This window comes from Hylobates moloch, unplaced genomic scaffold, assembly GCF_009828535.3.
Source record: "Hylobates moloch isolate HMO894 unplaced genomic scaffold, HMol_V3 SCAFFOLD_23, whole genome shotgun sequence".
NCBI lineage: Eukaryota > Metazoa > Chordata > Mammalia > Primates > Hylobatidae > Hylobates > Hylobates moloch.
This window is the reverse complement of record NW_026652298.1, coordinates 39,569,789-39,590,981: the sequence shown is the minus strand read 5'-3', so window position 1 is coordinate 39,590,981 and position 21,193 is coordinate 39,569,789. Positions and strand designations below refer to the sequence as shown.

The following is a 21,193-nucleotide window of genomic DNA, read 5'->3' as shown; positions in this document are numbered from 1 at the left end:
GCCACTACGTCCGGCTAATTTCTTGTATTTTTAGTAGAGACCGGGCATCACCATATTGGCCAGGTTGGTTTCGAAAGAGATCCACCTGCCTGGGCCTCCCAAAGTGTTGGGATTACAGGCGTGAGCCACCGCGCCCGGCCCATAATTTTTAACAAAGTTTTAAGGAACAGTAAAGCAAAGGGAACAAACCACCTTAACTGTGCTACGGGGAATCAAGTGCTCCAGTGCTGAATAGACAACCATTGTCTCAAAGAAGCCAATGGACAAGAGCAATTTAAACTCCAATTTCATATACAAAACAGGAACGCTTGAGTAGAAAGGCAAGGGAGTGACCACTAAGCCCTGTTATTTAAAAAGAAAAACCAAACAGTAAATCATACACCAGCACTTATAAAAGGAAAATCACAGCTAACAAAAGCCTATTTCTATCCTGGAGATGACTGTCATTTCCTGGGAGGTCAATTCTCTGAGTAGAGGGCTTGGTCAAATGAGCAATGGAAACAGTTGGAAGTTGTGGGGAGAGACAGGAGTGTTGGCATCTCAAACCCTCATTTCCACCCACAAGGCTGCCTTAGCAGTAACTCCAGATTCTCATTTCCTGATCACGGTCATGCCATGCTGAGAATGGTCGCAGTCAGGCTTCTCAAACTTCAAGAGGGATCCGAACCTTTCTGGGAAGCCTCATGCATGGCAAATGTTGGCTGCCAAGGCACAAAGCCAAGTGCAATCATGTAAGCTCAACTGAAAGCCCCAGCAAAGTTAGTACAAGGCTTGTGAACTGCCTTGAATAAATATAGGTAACAACTTCTTCAAACAGGCTTTTTTGTGAGTTTCGATCCTGCACAACTCCCAGACAGTTCCTCGGCTCCGCAACTCTTGATAAATAAAGGTAATAAAAGGTTTCTATTACCATCTGCCCAACAGCATGAGCATTTCGCTTGATGAAAGACAAGCTGCAAACTAACCTGTCCTTAAGGACAGGAAATTCCTGTCCTTTTGCGAAGACAGTGGGAAAACTAAGCCAATTAGAAAGCAGGTTGAAAGATTCCTTACCTGGCCCTTCCGGGACATCCCTGAAGCAACCCCTAATATGAGCAAAATCCCCTTTGAAAAATCATACTATATACTATGGACGCATCTTCTAAGAGGTGCTGAGTGGGTGCTGCGTGCTATGGATGGAAAGGATGGAGCACCAATTCTCTAAATGCAACTCACCGGGGAAAAAAAGGGCCGCCCATATCAACCCCCAGGCCAGCGTTAATTCAAACATTAAGAATGTGAAAGGACAGACCAACGCCAAGGGTTCTGTTTCCAGAGCCAGCAAGTACCCTGGGACAGAGAAGGCGTTCACACACCCTGGGCAAAAGAACCTAGTGAGAAAAAGAAAGTAGAATCACAGCAAAGTCCGGGGTCTGGGAATCCTATCCTCCTCCACCAAAGAGCAAAAAGGGCAAGGAAGAGGCACCCCAAGGTGAAGCGACTCAGGATCCTCAATGGCAGTGGACGCCAGGGCGCCATCCTCGCCCTCCCCTCCCAGGGTAGGGGGTCGGGGCAAGCTGGCGACAAGGGAGCGCGCGGCTCTAAGCCCGAGTTGACGCCCGCTCCCGCTGAGCTCTCCTCGGCGCGGAGCAGGCTGTGTGCGGCGGCCACAGGCCGGGACGGCCCAGACCCTTTCGGCTGGCCGGCGCGGCCCTCACCTTGTCCGAGTCCGGGTCGGGGTCGGTCTGGCACACGCGGTACAGGATTTCGGGTCCCGGCACATCGTCTGCCCAGTGGTGAGGAAGTAGGTGCCGCCGCTGTAGAGGCGGACCCACTTGGACACGCTGCCGGGGCGCCGGGCCAGGACGCTGAGCCCCACGCTTTAAGGGCAGCACAGGAAGCCACCCCAACCCCTCCCCGAGGCTGCCGTGGGCCGGCAGCAGGAGTTCGCAGTGATTCCCCGCCATGATCCCAACAAGCCCCGCCACACCTCCGCCCCACCGGAAGAGTCCGGCAATTAATAGCGCCCTTTGCGTTCTGTCCCGCCCACAGGTCCGCCCTTGTAGAACACCCGCCATAGCGTCACATGGAAGGCGGAAGTTCCATCCGGGAAAAGCAGACGGCTGGTTACACTTCCGGAGGGAGTGAAACCGAGCCTCGGGCGCCAACGCTAGTGGGCAGTGGCAGACACCCGCCCCCAACCGCGCCCCCATTCCGTGGCGGTGTCAAAGGAAGAGCCACGTCAGCAAACCTCTACACTCTACATGCTTTTTATTACAAGACTACTGAGCATACGAGGAAAATTCATCATCTGGTAACTACACCTAAAGCACAAATATTTGGAAAAAAAAAAACAATAAACAGATTCATTAAATTATATGATTAAATCACTGACCCAATAGAAAATTTATATAATAAAGCCAGAAAAAAAGTTGTAAAATATAGTTTACAATAATTATTCACATTCAAGGCTGTACATCAATACATACAACGTGGCCCCAAACATGAATTCAATCCAAATAATTCATATATTAGAATTTAAATAACACAGACTGAACTAGAGGCCAACAATAGCCAGCAAATAACCTTATATAAGAATAAAAATACAAAAGTGTATATCCTAATATCATTGCATTGTTTTCATAATTCTTTTAATTTTTGCTTTGCCTGTACATCACAGTTACAGCTACAGACCACGTGGAGAATATTACCCATGTTCTGACTGCCACCCCCCTGAAAGATGTACTAGTCATTTATCCTATTTTATGTTGTGAAGGAACAGCTACAGCAGCTCTAAATACTGTAACCATTTAATTTTGCCAACGTCCAACTTACAGTCATAATAGAGGCTTTTACCAGCACAATGACCCCTATTCGTAGTCATTCTGCCAGATGGTTAGGCTATGTGGGTTACACAGCTTAAAAAAGGTCTGCTTTTGTAAAAAGTTATCTGTGCATAGTTTGGTGTTTCTTCATATGGAAGAAATGAGTTATGGGGAAAATTCAGGTACACACGGAGGCTCGTTCAGTTGCTCACCACAGCCATCTCAACAGATAAAAGTGCTCTTTGTTGGAAACAGCTTCCTCCTCACACCAGTTCTCCACAGGCAGCCTCATCTACAACCCTGCAATTTTGGGCCAGAAGTGGTGGCTCCTCAGAGGCTCTGAAGTGCCTCCAGCACCGATTCAGGCACTTGCCACGTGTGCTGCGTAAGAAGGGACCCCACCCAGTGAGTCAACATAGATTCATGTCAGGTTTGAAAATAACTGGGGAAAAGTGTAGGACAACATCTTCCAGAACATAGTACCTTCACCGTATTCTCACAGCAGCTGCGATCTCTGAAGTCTCAGCAGTGAGCACCCCGGGTCTGTCAACAAGCCAGGCGAGGGGGCCGCAGGCTTCAGAGGAGGGCAAGAAACCAAATTCCGTGCAATTTGGCCATAATCTCTGGTAGAGTGAAGCAGCACTGAACGCGGTGCCTAGAAAACCCCCCCCCACGTTCCCCTGCACAATCAATGGACCCCAACTAAAGTGGAGAAATGAAGAATCCAACCAAACTTGGATGGTCTGGACTTGCCGCCAGCCAGGCAATCTGCAACACTCTGGGCAGGGAGTTGGGGGGAGGCGGCCTGAAATCTACACCAGCTGGGACAACCACGCCCTACAATGAAAAAGCCAGCCTGGCTGCTGGGCTCTTCAGAACCACTAAGACCTGAACAGGGGGCGGAAGGGGGAGACAAATGCACTCTTGTAAAACCCAGTCAGCTACGTGGTTTTTTCCAAGTAGAGGCTTTGCTCTGCTACTGATTCTAAATGGCCTAATGTACTTTCTGAGTCTATAAACTTAATTACAAGTCACTCACTAAGCATGTGGCAAGGTCAGTTCAACACTCGTTATCTCTGCTGACTGTACAGATGCAAATTCAGTACCATTGTGGACACAAAGTACAAGATTCTGAAAATATCGCCAAGCGCTTGAAAGCCACCGCAGCAGGGATGGCAGAGAGCTGACATGCAGGCGGAGCCAGGTTCTCGCAACCAAAACAAGGAAATTGGCTCTTGGAAAAAATCGGCCACAAATGGATTGCAGTAATGACATCCTCTTAGCATTTAAATAAAGAGCGGTCTTACTCAGACATTCTTTGGAACACACGGCTTATCAGAAACTGATTTGGTCAGAATCTGTAAGACACAACTAAAGTGGTTCTGCCACTGGAACTCTGAGCATCTAAACATCAGGTCGAGAGAGAGACAGAAATATCTTTAAAATGAACAAACTCTTTGACCTCAAAATACCACTTCTATGCATCTAAGGGGAAAAAAAGTAAGAAATCAGAAGATTTTAAGGATATTCATCGCAGCATTATTTAAATAGTGGAAAAATCAGAAACCATCTTAAGTATTTTACAGTAGGGAAATGGTCAGATAAATGATAGTAAATGACAATGACTAAACGCTACAATTGTTAAAAACATGTTTCTGAGAAACTCATGACATGGGAAAATGCTTAAAATATCAAGGGAGAAGACGATGCAAACGGTGTGTCGGATGTTCCCAATTTAGTTTAAAAAGTGAACAAATGGCAGGGCAGGATATAGGGCAAAATGCTCACAGTGGTCTTCTCTGGCCGGTGAGCCTACAGCTGATCTTGTCAGAGACAAATGTTAGTTTTGAGTCACCCAGAGCCCTGTGCTGGTGCCTGGGGGTTTGTGCCATGGGACAGTCTCCACAATTCCTCTGGGTAGGGCCACAAATCCCACAGTGTGTCCCAAGAGGGCTGGAGGAGGCAGAGTCCCCAGCAGCTGTGGCATGACTAGCCATCTCTCTCAAAACAATTGTTAACAAGCCTTCCGCAAGTTAAGGTTCCACATGGTAGCCGTGGTACAGAGCCATCTCGCTAGGGTGGAGAGCCTTGTGCTCTACACCACGACTGCCCACCGCCCTGGCTGGGGCCACACAAAGAGGGGAGAAAAGAGTCCCTCAGAAGCCGGCCCCCAACTGTGTCCCACAGAAAGGCAGGGCACGTGGGGCACCTAGGCCGGCAGCAACCACAGCCTCCCTCCACTTTGTGCCGAGAGGCCGCGCGCAGTGTGGTCCTGACATTCCACCTGTCCTTGCCCACGTGTAGGGAGGCACCTGGCCCCAGGTCTATTAAACAGCAGGTGAAATCTTCCTCATCTTGGATAAACCCACAACTGTAATTCCACATACGTGTGTCTATGTGCATACACGGTACCCCACGTTCTACCGTAGAATGGAAGGCGCCTGCATGCCAGGTGATGGCTCTAAGGATGTGCTAGAGAAAACTGGAGTAGACATGAGCAAGCACAGGCTAAGGAAAGAAAACACACGGGCCTTTAAAAAGAGCAAGGGGCTGGGTGAGGAGAAAGGTGACCCACAGAAGAGCCTGGCTGTCATTAGCTCAGGCAATGGCATCATTTCAGCTGTCGGCTGCCAGCTTTGGCTCTGAGCCCGTAGTTCTGTGGCTTTGGAGGTTAAGACGGAGCTTGTCAGTGACGCCCAGGAGGTGGTGGTTCTATCCAGAGGAAGAACGCACGGAAGAGTCTCCCCAAGCAGCCCAGCCGAGTGCTCCAATCAAAGCCACGTCCCTGCTCCGCTTGTTTCCCTATAACCAGACGCCCTGAGAGAGCCACTCTCCTACATGGAGACACAGGACGTTCTGAGATGGGTAAAATAGCTGATGATGAGGAGGAAGCCTGAACAGAAATTTCTGACTTCCCAATACAGCCAAGCCTTTCCCAAAGCCACGAGGAGGAGAGAGGACTCCGACTCCAGCCACAGGCCCAGGGCAACGTGCTGGGCCCCTGAGCGTCCTGTTCCCTGGCGCCCCAGGGCAAGTGCGGCGCAGCTCACCCCAGCTCACAGTCACAGGCTCACATGCAGCTCTCACACAGCAGCAGCCAAGGCCCAGGCAGGAACCGCAGGCAGGGCCTGGGGAACATCTCTGCCCCCTCCCAGGCCCCCATCTGCACTCGCCTAGCCAAAAAGAGCCACTCTGGTCATTAGCAGTGTAAAAAGGACACCTTCCCTCTCAGTTTGGATCTGGCCTGGCACACAGGGTCACTGCTGAGTCATCTGTGACTTGAGGGTAGGGACCAGGGAGGGTGGACACAGTTGAGTCAGAGGCAGGTCTGTGGGCAGCAAAGTCTGCCTCTTCCCCAACGGGACTGAGGGCTGCCCTCCAGGGACAACCTGGGCAGGGAGAGAAGGGCCCAGACCTGCCAGGCTACCAGGAGCACTCTCTGCCTGGGGAGTAACTAGGCAAAGGACAAATGCATCTGGCCTGTCTGTGCTGTAGAGCACGGCAAGGCCACCAAAGCGTCAAAGGGAAACGGCCCCAAAACCGGCTCCCTACAGAGGGAAGCCGACCAGCAAGCTGGGGTTGAAGTGCGCTGTTCTCGCCTCCAGTGCAACAGCAACTGGCAAAGTCCACTCTTTATGGGACCAGATGAGCCGGCAGCATGAGAAGGCTGTGAGATTTCTCATGCAGAGATGTAGAAACTCTGAGTGGGCTCTGAGAAATTTTAACCACAACACAAAAGGGGCGTGTGTGATGGTGGTGTCTGCACTCCCTGGTGTGGTCTGCAGGAGACAGACGCACCCTGGGTCTGCTGATGCCCGGGTTCTCTCAGACCCTACTTCAGCAACTGGGGAGGCGTGGACATTTAAACCTTTTAGGAGGCCCTCAGGCCTCTCTCATCCACACAGAAGTCAGCAGGCCCTCTCTGCTCTGGCTGGATTCTCCAAGACACCTCCTGGCCCCACCTAGGGCTTGGGGCAGGACTCTCTCGTGCAGTGAGCCAGCTCACTTCTGACAGTACCGCTCCCAGCATGCGCTCGGCTTCCAGCCCCAAAGACCAACACTGCTAAGTAGGACAAGGGATCCGGAGCCCTCGATGGCACCCTCCACTCGGCAGCCTGCTCCCGCACCACTCCAACCCCTCTGCTCCTCACCACGCAAATCTGCCTGCCAACACAGCAGGGGCCACAGAAAGCCTGCCACCAGAGCCACCACAGGGATACACAATGGGCCCAGCCAGGCCTAAGGGCCAATCACAGGGAGACGCAAGAAAGGGAGCACGTGACAGAAGCACAGAGGCTCCCTCCACAGAGAGATGCGGCCCCCCTGCAGGGCTACAGAGGCTCCCTCCCTGGTGAAGAGTTCCAGGACCACAGCGGGAGGGGCATAAAGAGCCAAACACACCCGGTCCCCTCGGCCACAGCAGGACCAGCACACAGTTGGGGCAGGGCGGGCACATGGTTCGGACTGATGCTAGGAGAAGCTGGTGACACCAGGTCTGTCCACTAGTCTGGGCGGGACTGGGCTGACGTGCACGGAGCTGGGTCCCCACGGCAACGAGGGCACACGGAGGCCTCCACGGAGCACAGAGAGCAAGCAAAGCGACCCTGAATTCCTTTGTGTTTGTTACTGGTTTTGTTCTTTGTGTGTTTGGGTGTTTTTTTTCTTCTTTTCTTTTAAATAAAAATGCTGCAAGGTTTCCGCCTCTGCGTTCCCCTTGTGATGGCTGGCAGGTGGTCTGGAAGCGTCCCGGATGGCGGCCAAGCCGCGCTGGGGCAGGTGTCCTGGCAGCGAAGGGCAGCCCAGCCGCAGGCCACGTCACTGCACAGCGGCGTCTGGGTGGCTCTGGTATCGCTGCCTCCAAACCTCCTGGATCTTCCTGCACCACTTGTGTGCGTTCCCGCTGGGGTCCATCAGATAGTACGTCCTGTTAGGCTGCAAAGACAGAAGCCGTTTAGTGTTCTCGAGGGAGTCCCACCAAAACCCCCACCCCAACCTGGTGAGCTGCCTGCTACCAGCCATTCCGAGTCCTGGAAGCACATGGGTGTGGTGGTTCTCCACACAAGCAGAAAGCAACTACACAGGCTGATGACCATCCCTCCGCCGTCACCACCAAACTGAAAAACAAGCACAGGGTGTCCCCTGGCCCCTTAGGACGGAGCCACTAGTGTGGGCGTCTAGGATGTCGGAAAGGGCGAGGCGGCTGCCCCGATCCCCGCTGCTCCCTCTGGCCGAGGCCTGTGGCTGCTTCCCACGTGGTGCAAAGCCCTCCCATTACCCTGCACACAGGAATCCCTGGGAACAGACTCACCGTGTGGACAAAGAAAGTTTTAAAATTCTTGGCCTCTGGTCGAAGTTCTTGTGACCAAGGAATTTCACCTTTCAGGACTTTGTTGACAGGATCCACGTAATATAAATGTGGTCCTTCTGTGAGCAACAACTGTCGTCGTCGTGCAAATAAACCCTGACACCAAAACACAAAAAAAAACAGGCCATGCTTATCAGGCCTCAGAGGCCAGTGCTGATGGCATCTCCTGGAGCCTAGAGGGCTGGGCGGCCCCTCGGAGATGCTCGGGACACAGGGCCACTGCCACCACCTGTGCACTCACCTACAGGCAGGTACTTCCTGCCCCACTGAGCCCAGTTTGTAAGGTCACAGGGGCTGCAGCACAGGCCTCTGCTGCTGAGCTGGCGCAGACAGCCCATCCAGATCAGGCCCACGGCTCCCGTGGCCCCTCTGCTCTGCCTGGGACAGGAGCCTGCTCTCAGCAGCCAGCCTCCACCCACCTGCACTGAGATCCTTGCCTGCGGAGGACATACGGCCAGGAACAGAGGCCAGGAGCCTGCGCTTGGAAGTGGCCCTGTGAGCACCTGGAGCTGAATATTTTCTAACCAAGGGTTAAAGCTAACAGTTACTGGTTTGTGTTCTGTCTGATCATACTGAAATTCCTGATCTGACGTTCTACTATAGAAGTAATACGATTTATATTTGAAAAAGGTACAAGATGACCAAACAAATATCTGAGCACATCCACACACTTGCCTGGCTCCACACAGACCACTTGCTAAGTGCTGGATCCATTTAACCCATAAAATAAAGAACAACCCAGTCGGGCGCGGTGGCTCATGCTTGTAATCCCAGCACTTTGGGAGGCCGAGACAGGTGGATCACGAGGTCAAGAGATCAAGACCATCCTGGCTAACATGGTGAAACCCCGTCTCTACTAAAAATACAAAAAAAAATTAGCCAGGCGTGGTGGCGGGCGCCTGTAGTCCCAGCTACTGAGGAGGCTGAGGCAGCAGAACGGCGTGAACCCGGGAGGCGGAGCTTGCAGTGAGCCGAGATCGCGCCACTGCACTCCAGCCTGGGCGACAGAGCAAGACTCCCTCTCAAAAAAAAAAAAATAAATAAAAAATAAAGAACCCTTAAATGGTTTTGAAACACTTCTAAAGAAATATTAGACCACTGGCTAAGATATCAGATGTGGCCTCTTCAACTTGACGGAAACCTCAAAACGGGCAGCCCCAGGCTCCCAGGAGTGTGCGAGGCTGCTTCTGCTCCGCCCTAACCGCCTACGTGTGTGGCTTCACGTGGCTTCTCTCAAGGGGCTTAGGCCTTCCCGAGCTGTGAAATCTAGAGATGACGTTTGATGAAAATCAAGAGAGGGAAGGATTCCACGCCACCAAGCTGCCCTCCCCTGAGCTGGAGTCGGGGAAGATGCAGGTGTGCGTGCGGAGCAGCGGGACCACTGACCACTCACCTTCCGCTTATCCACCGGGCCCATCTTTAGTATTAAATTATTTTCTACAAACTGGTGCCTGTGGAAAGAAACAAGAAAGAGATGCTCCCATGAGAATCACAAACAGAAATTCTCCACACTCTTCCTGCCACATGAACCCCCCGGAGCCTCGGCCTGCCCCTCACAGAGCCAGCCTCACTTCGGGATGAGCAGAGAACATTCGCCACATGCAACCCAGCACACACAGCATTGCCACGCAGACAGCCTGAATCCGTATTTGCAACGGAGCCTGCAGATACCAGAAACAGTGCCTGTTGCCCCCTCACTGCCAGTGGCATCCACACAGCAGGGAAAAGGTGGGGGAAGACCGTGCCGTAGAAACGGGCAGGTGACACAGGTCACTGCTGCCTTAACAAAGCTGTGGTGACCGAAAGGTGGCTGCCCGCGGAGTCAACAACTGGATGAGACGATCGCCCTCAAGTTACCTACCCCACAAGCTGGGCCCCCGATTCAGTGCTCGGGACCCACAGAGTAGTTTATAATCACAAAGCTCTGAAAGACCAAGCTGGACGTAAGAACACCTCCTCTGGTTTCTCCATCATAGTAAAACACTTTTATTCAGAGACGGCAGAAATGCAAAGAGCAGGATTCACATAGAGGCTCTGCTTTAATATACATTATTAGCAAACACACCTCACTTTTGATTCCTAAGAGTTCAAGAGATTTATGTTTTTAGAAACAAAGTCTTGCTCTGTCACTCCTGCGCTCAAGCCATTTTCCCACCTCAGCCTCCCGAATAGCTGGGACCACTGGCATACACCACCATGCCCGGCTTTTTTTCTTTTTTTTACGAGACTGGGTCTTTCTAATGTTGCCCAGGCTGGCCTTGAACTCCTGGGCTCAAGCAATCCTCCTGCCTCAGCCTCCCAAAGTGCTGGGATTACAGACATGAGTCACTACACCTGGCCACGGTATTATTTTATTGATTGAATGATTGAGACAGGGTCTCACTCTGTGACCCAGGCTGGAGTGTGGTGGTGTGATCTCGGCTCACTGAACCCTCTGTCTCCTGGGTTCAAGAGATTCTCCCACCTCAGCCTCCTGAGTAGCTGGAGCTACAGATGTATGCCACCATGCCAGGCTAATTTATTTATTTATTTTTGAGACACAGTCTCGCTCTGTCGCCCAGGCTGGAGTGCAGAGGTGCGATCTCAGCTCACTGCAAGCTCCGCCTCCCCGGTTCATGCCACTCTCCTGCCTCAGCCTCCCAAGTAGCTGGGACTACAGGCGCCCGCCACCACGCCCAGCTAATTTTTTTTGTATGTTTAGTACAGATGGGGTTTCACCGTGTTAGCCAGGATGGTCTGGATCTCCTGACCTCGTGATCCACCCGCCTCGGCCTCCCAAAGTGCTGGGATTATAGGCGTGAGCCACTGTGCCCGCCAGGCTAATTTTTTTGTATTTTTAGTAGAGACGGGGTTTCACCTTGTTGGCCAGGCTGATCTCGAATTCCTGACCTCAAGTGATCCACCTGCCTTGGCCTCCCAAAGCATCAGACACTGCGCCCGGCCCCAAGATACTACTTTAATGTCTGCAGTTTACCTCATTTGGTTAAAGCTAACAGTTACTGGTTTGTGTTCTATCTGATCTTACTGAAATTCCTGTCTGAGGTTCTACTATAGAAATAATATGTGGTTTTCTTGTTTGTTTGTTTGTTTGTTTTGAGACAAGAGTCTCGGCTCTTTTGCCCAGGCTGGAATGCAGTGGTGCGCCATCTCGGCTCACTGCAACCTCTGCCTCCCGGGTTCAAGGGATTGATTCTCCTGCCTCAGCCGTCTAAGTAGCTGGGACTACAGGTGCGCAACACCACGCCCAGCTAATTTTTTGTATTTTTAGCAGAGACGGGGTTTCACTATGTTAGCCAGGATGGTCTCCCGACCTTGTGACCCACCCACCTAGGCCTCCCAAAGTGCTGGGATTACAGGCATGAGCCACCACCCCTGGCCAATAATATGTTTTATATTTGAAGAAGGCATAAGATGATCAAATCAATATCCGAGCACATCCACATGCCTGCCTGGCTGCACACAAGGCCAACAGCACTTGTAAGAAGACTGGACTGGCCGAGCTGGGGGCACAGCATCCTCCCCCAGGGCTTACCCAGCCCCACCATCTGACCCACCCAGACCTGGGCAGATCAGCACCCAGGCCTGCCCCAAGAGGGAGGACCCAGGGCCTGGCCTCACACACACACCCCACCCTGTGGGTTTGAAGCAAGAGGAGTGTGTGGCATGCGGGCAAGTGCAGCCCTCCTCTCGCACCAGGGACTTCACCAGCAAACACACACAATGTGGGGATTAAAACAAAGAGAAACAGATTAAGAAGGTTCCTGAAAAGGACATGTGATGAGGAAGACCCACCACAGCACAGAAAGCACAGAGCACAGAAATGCCTGGAGGGACCACAGAGCCGGCAGAAAGGCACTCTCACAGACAGGCCTGTGACCAGGCAACAGCACAGAGGAATAACAGGAAAATTCGTAATCAATTACACCGAGGCAGGCAGCGTGGGAGGCACAGGGTCCCTTTGAGCCCAGGCCGGTCAGAGCTCTTGCAGGCAGGTGAGGACGGAGAAGGCCCCACGGCCTCTCCCCATCCTCAGCTTTCACCACACGCCAGCAAGTGCCAGAAGAGGTGATGATATACATGGTTTAAAATATCAACTCGAAGGAGAGAAAAACCAGAAGAACACAGCGGCCCATCCCTGCAACCTGTGTGGGAGGCGCCGCCTTCCTGACTGAGAGCGAGAACAGCAGCCCAGCACTGAGCTGCGGGAGCCGCGGCAGGAGGACGAAACCACCTCCACCTAAAAAGCCACCAGGACCACAGCTGGGGCGGGAAAGGACTTCCAGATACAGCCACCATGGGCCGTCACCTGCACCCCACAGCAAATTCACAGTGCCACGAGAGGCACGGAACTCAACAGAAAACTCAGGAAAATGGCACAAACTAAAAATTCCCAGAAGAGGAATTCAGTGACACAAGAAACTCTCAATGGCCCTAAATGAAGAAATTGAGCTGGGCCGCTCCGCCGTGATCATCTGGGCGTGCCACAGGCATGGGCGTGCAGGAGTGCTGCTCCCGCTCGGCACCTGCAGCCTGGGGAGGACTCACTGGGGAAGCGATTCGGAAATAGCATTGAGAAGTAGCCTCGCTTCCAGAAATCCATCCTGAGAGAAAAAAGGCCACAGGCAAGGCGCCCAGAGACACTCCCAGCAGTGTCACCCATGCCAGGGACACTGAAGGCCCAGAGTGGCTCAGCGACAGAACACGCCAGCACCTCGGGGAGGCAGGCAAGGGCCCCACGGACAGGCACCACCCACCTCCGCGCCAGCATCACCTGCGAGAGACAATGAAACGGACAACGTCCACTCCCCAGTGGCCCAGGGTGCATGGACAGAGACTGCGGGCAAAGCTCCACTGGCGGCATCTAGAGCAGAGCATGTGTTCAGCGGATTAACCTGCCAGCTCACAACAGGAAACAGCTCCTTGCTGTCAGTACTTCCAGGAATCACCTTGACTTTTTTTTTTTTTTTTTTGAGACGGAGTCTCGCTCTGTTGCCTAGTCTGGAGGGCAATGGCACGATCTTGGCCCACTACAACCTCTGCCTCCTGGGTTCAAGCAATTCTCCTGTCTCAGCCTCCTGAGTAGCTGGAATTACAGGTGCCCACCACTAGGCCCAGCTAATTTTTGGTATTTTTAGTAGAGACGGGGCTTCACCATGTTGGCCAGGCTGGAATCACCTTGATTTTCTACTTCGATTTTTTACTATCTCCTGCAGAAAATCCCCCGCCCTGAGAGCTCTTTCCTCCCTGGGAGGCTGGGCGAGAGCTGAAGACCTGGAGACACGCCTAACTCCTCGCCATGCACACGGGGCTATCCGGAGGTGCCTCACTCTCATACACCGCCATCTTGGCTCCCTCAAAACAGGCGACACCTCTCCCCACCTCCGCACAGAGGAGGATGCAGGGCAATCCACAAGGGGTGACCACAGAAAACCCCCTTTCCTGATGCCACAGCGCAGGTTCTTGCCACCTCCTCCACCCTCCCTCACCCAGAACCCAAAAAGAGCATCGTCAAGGATCCAAACCCAAAGCTACTGGCAAAGCACCTGCCACGCCCCAGGAGAGCCCCAGCAAGGAGCCAGAGCCCCGCTGGAGGCTTTTCCAACACCTTGGGAGGGCTCTCCAGGCTCAGCTTCACTGCCAGTAAGGGAGGGAGCCAGTGGCAATGGCCGACGGGCCCCAGGTTTCCTCTCCCACCTTCCAGTCCCACGGCCCCTCACACTCTTTACCTCTGTGGAAGACCCCAAAGAGCTTTCAGATCAACTGATACGTACTACGCAGGAAATTAAAACTGAGACATTTTCAAATATTTAATTCGTTAAAAAACAATAAAGCCATTACTATTAACATACCTTACTTTTATTTTTAAAATAACTACCTTCCAAAACAAAAATAACGAATGAGGAGAGTGTGCCACTCTGTGCGCGGCACAGGCCTCTCCTGTTCGGCTGATAAGGAGAGTACTGGGTCCCCAAATCCACCTGCGCCCATACTCTGCTGAGATCTGTGTTCAGGTGGAAGGGCACGGCAAACACTCAGCCTCACTCAGATAAGCAGCTAGAAAAGGGAGGAGTACACTCAGCCTCTTTAGAGATTGGTGTCACTTCCTGGCCTTTTGGCTAAGAATAAGTGTAGATATTTGTGGATATTCTTCTTGGATACTACACTGCAATTCAGAAAGTGGTGGCTGCTTAAAGCTTAGTTGCAATGTGAAATCTGATTCATAACAATAAATTTTCATACACCGTAACCCTAAAAGCCATCAATCTACCCTTCACTAGTGGTTCTTCTACCCTCATGTGATTTTATAGGTCATACATTGGGGCTGAATTATGTAAAGCTTCCAAATGTTGACAAATTTCATTCTACGGTTTCAACAGATCAATTCATGGATATCACTATGTATCAAATGACTTTTGGCCTCTAATCCCAGCACTTTGGGAGGCCGAGGCAGGTGAATCACTTGAGGTCAGGAGTTCGAGACCAGCCTGACCAATATGGTGAAACCACGTCTCTACTAAAAATACAAAAATCAGCCAGGTGTGGTGGTGCACGCCTATAATCCCAGCTCCTCAGGAGGCTGAAGCAGGAGAAATACTTGAACCTGGGAGGTGGAGGTTGTAGTGAGCCGAGCTTGTGCCACTGCACTCCAACCTTGGCGAGAGAATGAGACTCCATTTCAATAACAGAAAAAAAAAAAAAAAAAGACTTTTGGCCTGGTGCAGTAGCTCACGCCTGTAATCCCACCACTTTGGGAAGTCAAAGTGGGAAGAATGCTTCAGCCGAGCAGTTCGAGACCAGCCTGGGTAATACAGTGAGACCTTGTCTCTATTTCTTTTTAAAAAATAATATAAACAAACAAAAAAACAGCTAAAAAAAGTCTTTTATTGGGAAGGTATCAAGCTCACAGTAATGAATAAAGTTTTCCAAAATTCCAATTTTCACTTGAAGGTTTCAATTTTATCATTGATATAAATATGGGCAGTTGTATTCCTTAAAGTAACAAGCTCATTCCAATCATTTTCAAGAAAAATATTGGCCAAATAGCTAAGTCTGCGTAACGGCAGTTTGCCCGTCATTCAGACGCTCCACGAGGACAGCAGGCCCACAGTCACAAGTGTGTCTCCCTGAGGCAGCTGCACACTCGTGTTTGCGGCAGAACTGAGTGCCTTTCTGCATACTTCCCACTTCATCCCACAAAGTATTCATAACATTCATCATTTTTAACAAACGCTCAGAAGCGAAACTGGTTTCTTTCCTCTCTCTCTTCCTGTGGGTGAGTGCTGTGAGGATATGATTATTGCCCTGGCACTGCTTGGTGCCATGGCCTCAAGTCATAGTGAAACCGTCTTCACTAAAAATACAAAAATGAGCCAGGCACGGCGGCATACACCTGTAATCCCAGCTACTTGGGAGGCTGAGGCAGGAGAACTGCTTGAGCCCAGGAGGTGGAGGTTGCATCGAGCAGAGATCACTCCACTGCACTCCAGCCTGGGCGACAGAGGGAGACTCCGTGTCAAAAAAAAAGAACATCGTCCGTGATGAGAAGCCGGGGGACACAGGCCAAGCGGCAGGTCCAGGCTGTCTGCAGACTCATCCACTGTGAGGCAAAAGCACAACTCAGCAGCAGACATGTCAACTCCCTCTTCGTGCCTGCAGTCGTATCTTGAATCCAGGAAGTTTCGACTGCGTTGTGGACTGTGGCAGCACAGGATGACCCAGCCTGAGGCTGTGCTGCAGCCGGAGACTTTGTCTCTCAGCTACTGCGTGGCCTCTCCAGCCTTTACAATGCAGCTTCTAAGAGCTTCAGTGACTCTTTATTGTTTGAAAAGCTGTTAACAAACAACAGTGGATTTTAAAGAGCTCATCATATATATTTTTAAAATGTTCCTTCTAAGTGTAAACTATTCCATGTAAATTAAAAAATTCCTTTTACTTTTTTTTTTCAATTTTGAGACAGGGTCTCACTCTGTCACCCAGGCTGGGGAGCAGTGGCAAGATCTCTGCTCACTGCAGCTTCGACTTCCAAGGCTCAGGTAATCCTCGTAGCTACCTCAACCTCCCCAAGCAGCTAGGACTACAGGTGTGCAGCACCATGCCTGGTTGATTTTCGTATTTTTTGTAGAGACAGGGTTTCACTATGTTGCCCAGGCTGCTCTCGAATTCCTGGCTCAAGTGATCCACCACCTTGGCCTCCAAAGTGCTGGGGTAACAGGTGTGATCCTGAACTTACCGTATTCTCATGTAAGCACAAGGAAAACTTCAGGATTTCAAAATAATGATTCAGTGGATGATAAAATTACAGAGGCTACAGCAGGTAGAAATGAAGAGATAGTAAGAGCTCAGTAGAAATACTGAAAATTTATTCATCTCAAAAAATGCATATATTGGCTGGCATGGTGGCTCACGCCTGAAATCCCAGCACTTTGAGAAGCCGAGGTGGGCAGATAACTCGAGGTCAGGAGTTCAAAACCAGCCTGGCCAACATGGTGAAACCCCATCTCTCCTAAAAATACAAAAATTAGCTGGACATGGTGGCATGTACCTGTAATCCCAGCTACTCAGGAGGCTGAGACAGGGGAATCACTTTAACCCAAGAGGCGGAGGTTGTGTGAGCAGAGATCACACCACTGCACTCCAGCCTGGGTGACAGAGCAAGACTCTCTTTTTAAAAAACAAAAAACAAAAAACAAAAACGCATATTGATACCAAAAACCTAAGACCTTAGAAAAGACCAAAAGCACACAGATTCCATTCTACAGCATGTGGTCACTGCAACACTCCACCATACACACAGAGAATGACAGCAAAAAGGCAAATAACATCTTAGTATTACAAAAAAAACTGCCCTGACCTTGGGGATTTGGTGGCCACACACTGAGAATGCGAACCACTACTGTAAAGAGCAGGTGCTGGACGACCTCCCAGCAGCCAGACAGATCCTGCAAGATCTCAGGAGTCATCAGCTTCCCAAAAGGACCTAAAATCTGAAGGAAGGGGGAAGGGGAAAGAGAACCCTGAAGACAAAGGAAGCAGGCAGGAGAACGTGTACCCTGACTTGCCGCCATCACCAGGCTAAGGTACCCAGACGGACCCCAAGGCCCTCTAAGAACAGCCCCAGGCAGAGCGACCTCTTCTGGGAGTCACCAAAGGAGCTGAAACATACACACACACCTGCAGACAGCACCTCTCAGCTGGGCTCTGCAGAGAAAGCGCTCCTGGCCAAGTACTTGGAGTGACCACAGCAGCCCTTCGTGGCGACCCCAGCACCTACGAGCCCGGGAAGCTCCTTGCATAGCCAGGCACACACCTCCTTGCTGCTTGGAGCTGCGCAGCACAGCGCTGCTCAGATTGCTCCCATCAAAAGCCCTCCTCTCCTGCTCAGCACACATTAACATCCCTAGCAATCACACTAGGTATGATTCAGAGCCCCTAGCTATAGACTGTTGCTGCCTGCCAGCATCTCTGCACGGGTTTTCTAGAGACAGGTGTGGCGAACCGCACAGAGCCGTGGTCTTCCCCACTTGCTGGGGTGGCCCAGAGCTCAGCTCCTTCCACTCATTCCTGCCGACAAGTCTCGCAAGTCACATGTGTCCTGTCCCTGCCTAGCCAGGCCCTCAACTCCCCCTCGCCTTGTGCTTCCACTCCAGCATGCCTTCCTGCAAGGCGCTCTCCCCACCCCCTTGGGCTCCTCTCTGCCCACGCAAAAGGGACAAGCAGGTAAAAATATTAGGAGGGAAGTCCTTCTTACCAGATTAAGATGGAAAACAGAAAATATAAATAGGGACAGGATGGATTTGGTAAGAATTTGCAGCTTCCATACAAAAACACAGTATCAAGACTGGAGAGAAACTGAAGAATGCTTGCAAAACATACAACAAGGAATAGTCTCCACACACACGGCTTTTAAAAATCCATGTTAAAAAGATGCACCAGCCTGGCCAACACAGGGAAAGCCTGTCTCTATCAAAAAATACAAAAATTAACCAGGTGTGGTGGCAGGCGCCTGTAATTCCGGCTACTTGGGAGGTTGAGGCAGGAGAACTGCTTGAACCCAGGAGGCAGAGGTTGCAGTGAGCTGAGATCGCACCACGTACTCCAGCCTGGGTGACAGAGCAACACTCTGTCTCAAAAAAAAAAAAAAAAAAAAAAAAACAAGAAAAAATAGTCAAAGGACACAAAGTACCTCAAAAAAGAAACACAAATGGTCATGAACACAGGAGACATCTGCCTCAATAGGAATAAAACAGAAATTCACAAGTTTGTTTTTGGAGCATCAAACAAAACACTCTCAGGCAGGCAAGAGCATTGGGAAAGGCAGACTCTTGGCATCCCCGGGACAGATCCCCAGCCCTGAAAACATGCACGCCCTCGATCACACGCTGCCCCTGGCACTCACCTTAAAAGACATAAACGGACAAGTACAGAAAGCTATGTAGAAAAGAGGGGCTACAACAGTGAACCTCATAAACTCCCAAGTGGCCAGGTCCAGGCCGCGTCTGTCCACACCACAGTGACTCCACAGCCACAAGCAGCAGGTCCAAATGCCCGGCAGAGGAGGGGAGCGCCCGGCGGTCACAACCCACTCAGCCCCTGGGCCGGCTGCCTCCTACGCATCCATTTCCAACTGTGCACTCACAATGTGCTCCTTGGCCAAGCGCCCAAAGCTGCTGAGGGAGGCAGTGACAAGGCAAAGGCACCCACGATAAGCCCCCACGTGTTCACGCTGCAATTCTGCAAAGAGCATTGCTTATGTCTGTAAGTTCTTACCAAGGGTTTCCGCCGGCCTGCTTTTCCAACAACAACCTCTTCTCATCTTCGGAAAACTGTAAGTCCAGTTCAAAGGAGTTCGAGTCCAGATCGTGAATGTACTGCTCTATGTTGCTGCCTGACCTCTGGGGCAGGCCCGCGTCCGAGGCTGACAGGGAGTGTGAGGAGGAGGACGAGGACACCTGCATGCAGCCAAACTGGCTCAGGAGATTGTCATACTGCAGAGAAGAAGGAAAAGTGAGAACCGCACCTTCACCTGCCTCTACAATCCTCAAACCCCAGCCCCTCCTGGCACCGCTGCTGTCAGGCCTTGGGAGCTCACACACAGCAAGGCACAAGGCGACAGGGTGGGCAGCCCTGATTCTCCTCCATGGGACACCTGGCCACAGAACCGAGGCCTCACTGGATCCTGCCTGGTCGGGCTCCTCTTCCCATGGGAATCAGGGCCAGAGAGGGGCGAAGCCTCAGATTTCCTCTCCAGGAAGAGGGGACCTGGGCCCTTACCCTGAGGGCCCCGTGAATGCCAGTGCTGCCCCCCAGAGGTGGGGGCTGGGATGCCTGCTGGGAAGAGAAGGGGCCCCAGGAGGCTTGGCGGCAGATCCATCGCACAGGCTGGCAGGCAGGCCTCCGGCAAGACCTCATTGGGCCCCAGGTGTCTTAGGAGTCTGAGTCTGCAGTAGATGCTAAATATTTTGATTTGACTAAACACATTCAATTGTTTAAACGACATTCCTTTTAATCTCAGCAAAAATAAGCTGAACTTACTGTAGACAACGCTGTCACTCTAGGAAAATGACAAACTAGTGTCGACAACGCAAACTCACTCATAAACGTGCCAAGCGGACACAGCCTGTGCACTAACACGCTCCTGACGCTGCCAAGGCCAGAGAGTCCCTGGGCAGGGGCAGCCACCTCCCCGGCTACAGGCCCCACATCTGAGCTCTGTTGAGGCCAAGGACAAGGGGAAAGAAAAGGTGCCACCAGCAATGGCACCATCAGCAATGGCTGGGATAAGAGTGCGGCATGACCTTCCACGTCCTCCGTGCCTCCAGACGCAGGCCCTGGCTGCTGCCCCATAGAGCTCAGCCTGTCCGCAGCCCTACACAACCCTCCACACATGGAGCGCCCCCCATGTGCTCACACTCCTAGAGCTGCACCATAGCCCCGCCCCACAGCCCTAAAGCCTCGCACCCAGCTGGGCTGGAGCAAGGTGCTCGTCAACGGGCATGGTGGAAACGCCTGACGCTGCCGGCCCCTCCACGCTGACCCCTCCACGGGGCGTGGGCCTGCCCAGCCTGCTTGACTCCAACACTGTCCAACAGTCACACCGCCCTGGCACGTGCAGGACCTCAGGAGAGCAGGAGCCAACGAAGCACCTGCTCTCCTCCCGCCATGACCCAAGGGCAGGTACCGTGGCCAAATCCCTGGCTGAAGGGGACACCCGGTGCCCATTCCCCATGAAGGAGGGGCGCGGCCCTGCAGGGAGGGAGGAGGTACAGCCCCGAGGTCTCCTTCCACGCTTGACACCGTCTGCCAAGACTCACTCACTGTCCCCGTGTGGGGTCTGGCCTGGGAGCTCCCCGCCTGGACCCACTCCACGGCTTTCAAACCACACAGCTGTTCAGAGCTAAGGATGGGCCACCTAACAGTCGGCTGCCAACACATGGAGCCCAACCTCACAGACGGCAACAGAAGCCACGTATCAAGCAGCCCCAGCTCTCCGTAGGCCCAGGCACAGGGGCCTGCGCAGGTATGCAGCGAGTGTAAGCACACACACCCCCACATTCAGAAAAGCTCCCCAGGCACTGAGAATGGAGACAACTGACGCCTGTGCTGCTCCTTCAGAGCCTAGCTACCTCCCTGGGAGGAACGGAGCACAGAGCCCACGGGAGAACGGCCACCAGCCAGTCCCGAGCATAACCTCTGCAGCAACAGCAGGCCCAGCAGGAGGAGTACTGCAGCCCCACGGCACCTGCCAGCCGTGACCAAAGACCATGCAGGAGCAGCTGGGTGGCACAGAGGGTGGGGGCGAGGGCCTCGGGGCTCCCACACCTCTGCATACATGAAAGCTGCAGGTGGCCACGTCAGGCAGCACAGACTCTGCTCCCCAACCCTGGCTCCCTTAGAGTTTGGGCTCAAAGGATGTCGGGAGGATGAGGGGCGTTACACAGCAGGTAGGGGCGTTGGGAAACTTTGACACTAGCAGAAATTTAGCTGTGGATGACTTTTAGATAAAATCTACAATTCCCAGCTGGGT

General features: G+C 52.2%; 2 protein-coding genes across 2 annotated transcripts in view; one reads left to right on the top strand and one right to left on the bottom strand.

The window, feature by feature from the left end:
• The window catches only part of LOC116462336 (3-phosphoinositide-dependent protein kinase 1), a 111,122-nt gene that overhangs the window by 14,716 nt on the left and 75,213 nt on the right, over window positions 1–21,193 (top strand).
• Window positions 2,232–19,649, bottom strand: LOC116462338 (3-phosphoinositide-dependent protein kinase 1). The gene is made up of 4 exons (XM_058434036.1): window positions 18,937–19,649; window positions 9,563–9,620; window positions 8,113–8,265; window positions 2,232–7,736 (listed from the first exon to the last, which is right to left on the bottom strand). The coding sequence occupies exons 1-4, from the start codon at window positions 19,122–19,124 to the stop codon at window positions 7,620–7,622; spliced, it is 516 nt and encodes a 171-aa protein (XP_058290019.1). The 5' UTR covers window positions 19,125–19,649; the 3' UTR covers window positions 2,232–7,619.